The sequence below is a fragment of the Plodia interpunctella genome, chromosome 24, assembly GCF_027563975.2.
Source record: "Plodia interpunctella isolate USDA-ARS_2022_Savannah chromosome 24, ilPloInte3.2, whole genome shotgun sequence".
NCBI lineage: Eukaryota > Metazoa > Arthropoda > Insecta > Lepidoptera > Pyralidae > Plodia > Plodia interpunctella.
Genome location: NC_071317.1, coordinates 4,814,762 through 4,826,873, shown reverse-complemented (window position 1 = coordinate 4,826,873; position 12,112 = coordinate 4,814,762). Strand labels below are relative to the sequence as shown.

General features: G+C 33.7%; 1 protein-coding gene and 1 long non-coding RNA gene across 2 annotated transcripts; one reads left to right on the top strand and one right to left on the bottom strand.

Moving 5' to 3' along the window:
• The first annotated feature begins 2,828 nt into the window (after positions 1–2,828).
• LOC128680598 (uncharacterized) lies at positions 2,829–7,656 on the top strand. The gene is made up of 4 exons (XM_053763845.1): positions 2,829–2,946; positions 3,460–3,616; positions 6,508–6,602; positions 7,544–7,656. Exons 1-4 carry the CDS (start codon positions 2,913–2,915, stop codon positions 7,573–7,575), a joined length of 318 nt encoding a protein of 105 aa, XP_053619820.1. The 5' UTR covers positions 2,829–2,912; the 3' UTR covers positions 7,576–7,656.
• Positions 7,657–9,430: 1,774 nt separating this feature from the next.
• Positions 9,431–11,542, bottom strand: LOC128680453 (uncharacterized). Its single transcript, XR_010370231.1, has 4 exons — positions 11,364–11,542; positions 10,892–11,132; positions 10,277–10,371; positions 9,431–9,503 (listed from the first exon to the last, which is right to left on the bottom strand). It is a non-coding gene; the product is annotated as an uncharacterized LOC128680453 (long non-coding RNA).
• Between the last annotated feature and the right edge of the window lie 570 nt (positions 11,543–12,112).

Below are 12,112 nucleotides of genomic sequence, written 5' to 3'. Positions count from 1 at the left end.
AATTTATCGATACCTATCTACACAAGTATAGTATTTTAAAAAAGTTTTTAAGTATATGTGAAGCAATTTACGGAACTGCTCATCCAAATCTATCACCACATAGGTAATGTATGACAGTTATTTTTATCCCGATATTCCTACGGGAACGATGTTGCAGGACGCAGCTAGTTAGATTTTATTGGTGATTATATTTTAATAAAGTTTTGCAGTTTGTACAATTAATTGATGTGTATGATTCTCACAGACATTCGAGATAAATTAAATGTCTGTTTTTTCTATATTATCTTAATTACTCCAGGCGTCTTTTTCATTCGTTTCTAAATAAAAAAAAAAAATCAATTTGTATTTAAAAATCGAAATATTACTAATAAACTTCACTTCCTCTGACGCAATCCATCTTCATACACACGTTTCCTTTATTCCTAATATTTTTGGCTTCCTTTTGGTAATTAATCTTCCCGTCTTTCAACGCATAAAATTACAAATCGCGCCAAATCGACTGTGACAAATTGACTTTTTCTTTTTTCAGGAAAGACTGGGTCAGAACATAAGAAAGAAAGTTGTCAAGGTTGGCACGGCCGTACATGTGGTGGGGCAAGCAGCGACCATCTACAAAATGGGTTGATTCTTCCCCCATCACCTTCAGTGCCGGTCCTAGCACTATACACTCCCTGGGCGACATTTCTGCGGCGCCCCTTGTTTGTTTTTTAACGGTCGTTTTTTGTGCCATTTAAAAGACATCATAGAATAGTCTGCTGCACTGCTTTGTCTCTATCTTAATGTCGTTTATTACAACATGGAAGTGAAACGGGCAAGTATAATATGCCAGTAGCTTATATGTGCAATACGCTATAATTTTGACATTGACATGGCATCTATATATAGTGACGTACAAGTGTGAAAATTTATAGATATGTATAATATACATTTTTCAAAATTTTCACTAGTACATATATATTGTATATGTATTTTCACCTTATTCATTGAATGGCCAAATGTTAAGCGCTCTAAAAGTGCTCATATCATTCGCAAACCTGCGCCCCTTTGTATCCGTAGCCCTGGGCGACCGTCCAACTGGCCGCTTGTATCGATGACCTAAAGCATAGTGTTAATATATCCATATTCATATTTCTAGATCTATATTATAAAGAGAAAAGATTTTGTATTATTGTTCGTAATGAATAAACTCAAAACTACTGGACCGATATTAATGAAATTTGGCACAGAAATGATTTTTTTTATAATACTAGTATGGATAGTGTGGATTTAAAGTTTCTATAGGTTGCTTTTAATTCGATATATCATTAAAATATTAAATTTGTTTATTGCCATATTTTTAATCCCTCACCCAAAAAGAGGGGTGTTATAAGTTTAACGTGTCTGTCTGTGTATCTGTCGTAGCTCCCAAAACGGATGAACGAATTTTCATTTAGTTTTTTTTTTTACATTTAGATGATGTACCTATCATGTCCTTACCTAGTAAGGGGTTTACAGAAATTAACATGATATTAATATTGAAAGTGATTTAAAAACATATTTTTAGTAGATATTTGTTATTATTTATTAAATTTTGTTTATGTCTTTTAGTTTTTACAAAAAATATAAGAATATAAGTACCTATAGATACAAAATAATTTTGACCGTGTTGTGAGTCGGTTAAATATATAATATAATATAATTTAGCAATCACCTGAGTTTGGATTAACTAGTCTATTACTTTAAGTAGGTACCTACTTTTTGTTATCATATTAAAATGAGTTTTGTTTATATCTTGTTTTTTTAACGCCCCCTTTCCTTTGAAATTCAGCACGAGGCAGGCGAGGCAGCAGTACAACGTCTTTATCCTTACGGGGTGTACAGAGTCATAATACAATAAAAAAAAAACAAATTTGTAGACACATCACAATCCCGCGAACATTTTATTTTGCGGTGAAACTAAATGTGAACTAAAATAAATACTGTGTACACTTCAAGTGCTTTTATCGAGCTTAGCGTTTTAAGCTTTTTGAAAAGCCATGCTTTTCATGCGATGAATAAACAGTGATAAATATAAGTGTTGCGGCGATATAAAACGTGCTTACTTCAAAAGACAATGAAAAAAAAATGTCATTTTTATAGAAAAAAACATATGAACGTACATCAAAAAACAAATATAATAAAATGTCATTTTTTAATAGAAAATCGTAGCTATTATTGTCATCAGAGTGATCTTTTCATAAACTACCATTTGCTTTCGATGAAAGGAAAACATCGTGAGGAAATCTGCACACCGGTTGACAGTTTTAGCTCACTAGTTTGTGAATACTTGACACGTTTACGTCGGTAGATGGTTGTAAAAGTCATGTGTCATATGCCTTTAGGTTATCATAACACTCGAAAAATTGACGAGAGGTCTTGCATTCAACACGCATACAGTGAAGATAGGTATCTGTTTTAAAATTGATTTGCATGATTCCCAACCCGAACAAACATCGCTGCACTTTGGAAATCGGCAGTGGACAAAGTAAACTGATGTGCATTATCGTCGGTTAGATAACTAGTTGCACGCCGCGTTATTAGACCTCGCGAACACGATGCATTTTTACAAAATTGTGAATATTTCAAAAACGACTTAACCAATGTTGTTGCCCCGCGAACTTACAAATTCTAATGACAGATCCTTTCAAATTTCATAAAAATCCGATTAAATGTTCGAAAGTTGTAGCGTTACAAACTTTCATACATACAAAAAAAAAACTCCAAGTTGATTGTAGTCAAAATTTTTTGAGTTTGAATTTCAATCTGGGACGTTTCGGTATAGAGACCACCACAGTACCGCAATATTGTATTATGGATTACGTAATAATGCTATTTTCAGTTTTATGTTGTTTTCTGTTGAATAATGCAGTTTGTGTTTCAATTTCTCGTCAGCAATGTCGTTTCATAACTCAGTTCTAATATTTTTACGTAAGTACACGTATTAGATTTTTGCTCAACTGCTTAAAAAGTGGTGTAAATGTTTCAAATATCTATACTAATATGATAAAAGAGTATTTTGAATGCCCTAATCTCTGGCACTTCTGTTTCGAGGGTTGATATATTAGTGTCTAGTCTATCGTGTGCGGTTCCCGCTCTAGAATAGGACTACTCCTGTGTCTTACGAGAGGACTAAGGGATGAATAGTCTTAACTGTACGGCAACCGCAGTATTCCCAAAAAGGGCTGATGCCAGGTGAACTACAGTCGAATGGTTTAAAAAAAAGAAAATTGACAACTGCTGTAGCCGATATGGTTAGAAAACAGAGAAACACTAATATAGGGGTCTAATCCTGATGGGATTTCCGATCTCTCTCTCTCTCTAATTTAAACGTATTCCCAGTTTCTTCCGCAGCCGTTGATCATCGAAGCCCAGGGTCCGCTAAGAGCTGAGAATCAATGATAGGATTTTTCGCTACGATAATGTCTGAGTTTCTTTTTTCAGTTGTATTTTCTTCAACTCTGGCTGCAGACTATGTGAACAAGTTACATAAAAAACCTTGGCTAGTGAGGTTTTACCCTAAAAATACACTATTTAAAAAGGCAGACCTTATAGACAGGGGGTGTACAGTTTTTATTAAAGAATGCCCACAAGTTTACAAGTAAGCTGTCTTTGTATATTTTCTCATTGTTTCTCTTTGCATTTTGATGCTCTAACCTGGTTTAACAATCAAAAGATGTTTCAGATTATTAATCAATCAATCAATTGATTGACATTTTTGATTACTTCCATATATAGATTCTGTCTTGAAAAATAATAATAATGCTTTCATTGCTCGTCTTGTTAATTCGAGCATACTGCATTATAAGCATACGCATTTTTTCCCCTCCTCAACCAATCATCTTGGAAAATCAATTACTAACGAAAGTTATGTAATATTAAGTGGGGCTGAGGCAAACGGAGCAGAGAAGCGGTTCAGCCATATTTCCACCCCTTTCTAAATTGAAAACGAAATAAACCCAACGCATTTGCACCAACTTGTTAAAACGACGCCCGAAACGCGCCCAGACCAAGGTTGACAATTACATTCGGTTTAAGTAAAAGTCACCAGTAAATATAGATATTGCGAAAATACCCTTTTATAAAGAATATTCAAAACATCGGAGACTTTTATATGTCAAGCTATTTCATTTCATATCAAAATTTGTTGGTTTTGGTATTCATAGCGATGTTAAGAGCATCGTCACCATACCTATATTAAAAACTAAATACTTTATTGCACATAACATTAGATATGCATAATCTATGTTACATATAAGTTAAAATTAAAATAATAAAATATAAATTAATTTAAATAAACAATTGACACTAAATCGCCGTCGTCGTGCGGTAAAGTTCCCAGAGGGCTGGCGACATTTCCTCTTTGTATGGCCAAACTCAAACGTTGGCCAAAATAGTTACCAGAATATTTATATTATATCTAGGCGAAGGCGTTCAAGGCGAACATTTAAATTTTGCCTTGAACGTCATATTCTTTTGCTTTTATTTAACTTGTAATGTAACTATCATGTCGCTTCGGGTGGAATCTTGCAACTCAATTTTGAAGCAGATATCTTTAACCGATTGAGCTGAAATTTTGTACACACATAAATAGATAGTTATATAGCAAGTTAATAAAAGCTTGTAAAAATAAAAAGAAAACCAATGGCGTTCAAGACTAAATTTAATTGTTCGCTTTGAACTTTACTATCCTAGATAGAACATAAATATTCTTTATAAAAGAGTATTTTCATACTAAGTACCTATATTTAATGGTGACTTTTACATAAACCGAATGTAATGTATTATGTCAACAGTCTTATAATCAAACCTTGGTCTGGGCACGTTTCGGGCGTCGTTTTAAGAAGTTGGTGAAGATGCCTCTGCTCCGTTTGCTTCAGCCGCGCGTATCATTACATGACTTTCGTTAGTAATTGATTTTTCAAAATGTTTGGTTGAGGAGGGAAAAATATAAATAGAATAAACAGCATTTTTCTGCGTATGCTTACAATATGCTTATATATGCAGTATGCTTGAATTAACAAGACGAGCAATGAAAGCATTATTTTTTTTTCCAATACAAAACCTATGGAAGTAACAAAAGTTTCCTGCCAGTGGGATACATGAGCAGGCTATTGAACAAAACGTTTTTCGGAAATACACCAAACGCCAACAATTTATTTGAGTACAAAAAACCGACTCACGAAATAAACCAGCCCCTTTTTGCTCGAATGGGCCGTCGAGGTCTGTTTTTTAAACATGTCGTTAAAGTAAAGTTGACATTCGCAGTCTCACACCAGTCGCCACGCGACTCGAATGAAAAACCGATCGGCACGTTGGAAAAGAAAATGAGAACTTTATGGAAAGTATACTTTTTAATTGTGTTAGCGACGGGTGTTATATGCCAGTTCCTGAAATTAAAAGACATAAAAGAAATGGTCCAGAAACAATGCATAACAAACGGAGGAGAAAACTATACAGCCGAAGTTGAAAAATCTGGCAGAGCGTTCTTCGATTGCGCGAAGAAATTATTCAATGTTGAAACTATATGGAGAGATATTTCGCTGGTCAAACAAAAGGGAGTTCGGAATGCTATACATCAACAATATTGCGCGAAGACTCCATTGCTGAAGGATTGTTTTCATGACTTGAACACCGCTGTATCTCCATGCCTCAAAAGTGATCTACGAGTACAAATATCTAGTATAAATCATGCTGCTGATAAATTCGTCGACTACTTTTGTAACAAAGACGATAATTCCATTAGAATCACCAAATTCATCGCCGAAGATGGTTTGGATTGTATTCAGAATACTCTAGGAGATATCCAAGGATGTGTTGGCAATTTGTTGAAGGGAGAAGACTTACTTGTTCATATCATGCCGTATTTTTATACAAAATCTTGCAAGAGCTTCGAGACTTTTCAGTATTGTGTAGTGAATGCAATGAGGAATTGTGCCAATCCTGTGCCGAGCAAAATGGCAAACGCGTTTTTTGAATTTCTGCGCAGTTCTGGAACTTGCACAGAATAATAAGAATCGTATTCGATTATAGATTTACTTTATTGAATATTGCAATTAAATTAGTGTTCTGTGAGCGTCAATTTGTGATTTGTTAAAAGTAATAAACGTTATTGTAAATAATGTATTTTATTTTTTAAATGCCGCCATAAATATTGTGACGTTATAAATTTATTTTGTCTGTGTGTGTGTATTTGTTACTTCAATTTTATTATATACGTTTTTACTTTAGCCATGATTCAACGCTGGGTTGTTTTTATTGAGAATACGCGATACTTGTTATTAGTTTTTTAACAAATGTTTTTTATAGTAGTTATGATTTTTGACAAAACTCTATTTGAAAGATATTGATATAATATTAACCGATTTTCTTTTTTTTACTTCCATTAGGAGTAACTTTGTGATGATTACTTACTGTTTACCCAAACTCTCGTACCTGTCTATAAATATATTTAAGCAACTCCGTTGTATAATATCTAATGTATTTTTCCAGAAAATTCTCAATTTGTGCCAGACACTACGACGGGAAGTACAAAACATTTAACAATTATTGCGAAATGGAATTTGAGAATTGCAACAGTTGGCGACGTAAGTTGAGTATTTTTGAAAACACCATTTTGTTGCCATTCGCCAATATATGCTGCTATCTTCATAACGCTTCCAAAACTTTTTGTTCATTACTACCGGCCCGTCCCGGCTTTGCTCTTGTAAAAACATAATTAATTATACCCTTAAACCTTCCTCAGGAACTATTTGGTCACTATCTATTTGTGAGATATTCTATTTGCTAGAGGCTCTTCAAAACCCTTTGAAGAGCCTCTATCCATATCTTTACATTACGGTTATACAAAGTCCTCTACCTCGACCTCTACCTACCTCTGCGTCTGTCTGTTCGCGAGAAACTCAAAAACTACTGGGTTTTCACAAATAGATAGTGACCAATAGTTCCTTAGAGGAAGGTTTAAGGGTATAATTAATTATGTTTTAGTAGCTAGCATTCATATTCACATTATAATTATAAAATTGAAGTTTGAGGACCCCCTCAAACTAAATTTTTACAATTATTCTGATGCCATATGATTTATATACATAACCTGCGACCCTGCGACCATCTCTGTCCACTCGCATGATTGTTAAATGAAATCTCTATAACTAGGATATCGATTACCGGTGACAAGAAAGCTGCCTGTTTTTCCTTTGGAAGGGTCCCCTTTGCTACTTTTTCTGCTTGCATGCATATTATCTTTGACTATATGAAGCTAGCACCCGGCTAGCGACTTAATTCCACTGCTATACAACTAAATACAGCTAACGTCGTGTTTCTCTGATGATGTATCCTTAACGGGGTTAATAAGATGTGATATTGTGATTGTATTTTTTACTGTATTGTTTTATTTTTTTGTTTTTGTGAACACGTCATATTAACAAAAATGATACATTGTTTTGGGGCAAGAAGATCATTGTTTTGAAAGTATTATGTGTATCAGCTTGATATGATCCGTGTTCACAATTTTATGTTTTGCTTTCAGAATGGAGTATGATTAAGCAAGTCAGTTGTTGATAATTATTTCAATAACGAAGATATCTCACTTTTTTTATATATAACTCTGTAACTTTAAACAATAAAAATATTGAAATTCGACCCTTTTCTTCTTCTTCATAGTTTTATTTCCACATGGCTGATCGTGATCTGATCGTGGTATAATAATAACATAGGCTTCAAAAATCAAATTCAAAATGGATTAAAATTGGGGTTGAAAATTTGTATGAAAATTGACTTTCGCAGAGATATTCAAGGGGCCGCGGAAGAATTCAAAAATTACTAAAATTAGGTTTTAAAAAAATTGTGAACACTAGTGTAAAGTGACTATACAATGAGTTGTTAAAACAGTAAAATGTAAAAGCAAACTTCAGAATTGCACGATTCGAGAATTAAGACGACGACAAGAGGGTACGAGTAAGCCAGGATTTAATAGCCCTTAAGGAACAATAGGTGCCCTTGGGCCAAAGGGAGGAATAAAATTTCGGTTGTAAAACTTTCGGTTCGGACACACAAATCCACAAATTCTTTGGAAAAATGATTCTGCTCTGTAGTCATTGTATTAGAGAACTATGTTTGTATATTTTTAATTTTTAACCGACTTCAAAAGAAGGAGGAGGTTCTCAATTCGTCGCGATCGTTTAATTTTTTTTTGTATGTTTTGTCATAAAATATTTATACATATCAAAAGCGATGGTGATCCAGTGATTAATGCCTGAGAATTGTATGGTCTCAGGTTCTAAAATTAAAATACTTTTCCCGTTATTAAAATGAAACAGTAAATCTACCTTTTCTTCTTCTTCTTATCTATACTATTATTACAAAAAGGTAAGTGTTTGTGTGTTTGTATGTGTGAGTATGTGTGAGTTTGTTGTGGTTGTATGTGTGAAACTATCGAATCGATTTCTAAAATTCTTTTACCATTAGAAAGGTACATTATCCAAGATTGCTGTAGACTTTATCTCAAAACTCCCACGGGAGTGAAGCCCCGGGCAACATCTAGTCTAGCATGTTAATGCTAACACTGCCGTCAGATTTTGTTTAAGTCTGACATGACATTTACGGGTCTCTATTCATAAAAAATTAAGTCATAATGTATGTAATATAGCATAACGTACTTATTATGTATATTACATACATTATGACTTTATGTATACATAATGTTAAGCATAATGTTCTTACGTACGCTTTAAACTTAACTAGTTATAGCGTTTAACTAACCTAACCTAAAATTTAATTATGCCACATTTACCCGTATGCCGAAAATCAATGATGCTTTAGACCTATTATGCCAAAATATTTTATGTCAAGACCGGTATACCAAAGGACAATATGACAAAATAAAGTATACAAAAAAGGGAGGGATTTCTACGACTACTTACATACTGACATCTACTATAGACTGACCGAGTCTGAAACAGTTCTCCGACAATTGCTTCGTCTACGAACATTTCGTCGACAGAATGTTTCGACATCGGGCGTTTTTTAACGACAGAAATTCCTTCATTTACGAACGATTCGCTGACAGAATGTCTCCTCTATTCTCGAATGTCTCCTCAATTGTCGGAGAACCGTTTCAGACTCGACTGACCAAGTTAAAGTCGCTGGTGGGCGAACCTATAAAATACACGAGTGCACCAGGATGACTACAAGGAGGCAGAGATGGCGGGACATCGTATGGCTAGCTTCAGCTGCTTCCCAGAATAAAAAAAAACATGTTGACCACGACCACTCCGTCAAGAGTGATACGAATAAGATGATGATGATATGGACATCTGTGGCAAGTAATCGAATACAGACAGTGAGTTAAACAGTCAACCAGAATGCAGATTCCCTATACTAAACAATAATGATTTATCAATGAAAGTCGGTGTAATATTTTCCAAATATTTATTCTTATACTAATGGTTATTTTCAACATTGTGAATCTTCAGTGTAGTGCCATCGAGCTGAAATAAAACATTTTTTTTTTATAGTATAGTATAGTAGGTAGAATGAGCATGCGGTTACGTGATGGCAAGCTTAAACCGCAGCCCATCGACACCGGCCAACTGATACGGTTCACCGGGGCGTTGTCGATTTTTGGAAAATGCGATAGAATCTTTCCTTGATAGCCCCAACATCGAAAGTCGAAACTAGATCAAGTTTCCCAAATTAATTATTTTCTTCAACAACACTTTATTGTCATCAGAGAGATCTATTTGTTATGTATTGTATATTCAACGCGTGATAAATAATCATGTCTTACAGTAAACCGTTGAGGAGTTCCCTTGTTAGGAGCCGATCCTGGGTACCCCATCAAAACGTGCTTATGATAATTGTCATAGAAACTGAAGCAATGTGGCAAATTTCAATTCTGTAGAATAAGTGAAAGTAATAGGTGAAATTTAATTTAAAATATTTGATTGCAGACGAACACACCATGTGAAACTTAATAAAAATTTATAAACAAAATATATTCTGAGCATAAATTTAAGAATCTTATTGTTAACATAAATAAAAAACTGAATAAAAAACTACTTCATAAAACATTATAAATGTTGAAATTTGTGTGCGAATTGCGAGGTTATTTATTGATCAACCACGCGAAATCTACTGAACGGATTTTAATAAAATTGTATACAAAGGCATAATATAACCTGGAATTCACAAAGGGATTTATTCCGAAATTCCTACATAAACAGAGCCGCGTGTCGCAGCTAGTAAAACAAAATAAACATACCTTCGTATGCTTTGCAGTTATCATAGAACATTTCGCAGAAATTTTGAAAACGCTTTTTTACACTATGCTTATTGACAGCGCAAATGTTACCTTCTCTGCAAAAAAAGTAAATAAATAAATAATAAATTAGGACAAATCACACAGATTGAGCCCCATAGTAACTTCAGCTTACTTGTAGACTTATATATAAAAAAAATATAATTTGGAAAATAAACTTTTTCAGATTGAACTGGGTTTAAAATGTATATTTAGATATGTATATGTTATAGAATATCCCATAGCACATTTTTTCCACATACAGAAAGGGCCCAGACAAATACAAGTTCAAATTCAACTGCGTCACAATTCTCGAACTTACTTTGGGGCTAACTTAATCTGGGTAATTTGTCCCTATATCCATACTAATATTATACTCGTAAATGCGAAAGTTTGTTACGTAAAAGTCTTTCACGTACAATCTACTGGACGGATTGTTATGAAATTTGGCACACGGGTAGAATATAACCGGGAGTAATATATAGGGTACTTGTTATCCCGAAATTCCCACGGCAGCGAAGGCCCGGGGCGCAGCTAATATTTATATATTTCTTTTAATTATAATAAAAAATATCTTACTTATGCACGTGAACTTTCATACAGGCGACTAATTCAGCCATGCAGTCTTCCAAATTCATTTCATTCGAGGTTTTGTTCACTAAAAAATCTTGTAGTTCTACTGGTATTTGTCTCGCTGTTGTTGGTACAGTTATATAATCATTTACGGCATTACTGGATTTGGAGCTCTGGTAAACTACTTTCTTGAATGGTCCTGGCTGAGTTGATCTTGTTGAGTACTCTGGTTGAGTTTGTACTGACACTAAAATGGCGGGCGATAAAAATTATGAAGCTTTAGAGCGGGAGCTTGCACAGGTCAGGCTTACCACGAAACATACATACACGTAGCGCGTTATTGACGTGCAACGCTGTCTCTTTTTCCCATATCGTATACGCATCGCGTAAAAAAAGGACAATGTGTGCAATAAAGTGTCACGTGTTTTTTTGTTTTGTGGCAGCCCCCAGATCTGACTGAGAATTTCCCGCTACTTACCAAAACAGGCGAAAACTATCATATTTTGATAGAAATTTAAAAAAAAATTACATTTTGTACGTACTAACATTTTACTATTGTTCACATTTTTTTAAAAAGTAAATTGTTGATTTATTTTAAAAATCAATGATCTGACTGCAGTAAAATTTGTCACAGAATGTGACAAAGATATAGGGTTGTAGACAAATCTTACAATTTGTAAAACTATATGTATAATATATAATAGGGAATATACAATATGAAATCATAATAGTCATATATATGTATAGCAAACCATTATTGTAAGCTTTAGAATTAGATTATTATTATTATTAATTATTTATTTGAAGTATAATGTGCGTACATACTTAACATATATTTTTAATAATCTGAAACGAGCTCATTGTAAAACTATTTTGCTACTATTATAAAGACATACAATTTACTAGATCTCAAAATACAAGTTAGCTAATGAAAAATATTATGAAAAAATTTAGCTCTCGCACGCACTATGACGACAAAAATATGTTTTTTAATATATTTCTTTTGATTTTTTCATATTATCGATGTAATTATTTACAAGTAATTTCTATTTCTGTGGAGCATTATAGTTATCGAAACAAAAAACAGTCTACAACCCTATTTTACTGATTAAGTGTCAATGTACTGTAAAATTGAAAAGTTACCTACTGTTTTGAATTTCCATTTTATTATTAGAAAATGACTTTTTCGTAATGAATTTTAGTAATAGCCTATTGATCCCACTGCTG

What these genes read in the sequence shown, in the direction of transcription:
- LOC128680598 (XM_053763845.1), top strand. Translation starts at nt 2,913, where the DNA reads ATGTCGTTTCATAACTCAGTTCTAATATTTTTAC. An exon ending in CTCAGTTCTAATATTTTTAC is followed by an intron (nt 2,947 to 3,459) that starts GTAAGTACACGT and finishes TTCTTTTTTCAG; the next exon opens with TTGTATTTTCTTCAACTCTG. An exon ending in GAATGCCCACAAGTTTACAA is followed by an intron (nt 3,617 to 6,507) that starts GTAAGCTGTCTT and finishes GTATTTTTCCAG; the next exon opens with AAAATTCTCAATTTGTGCCA.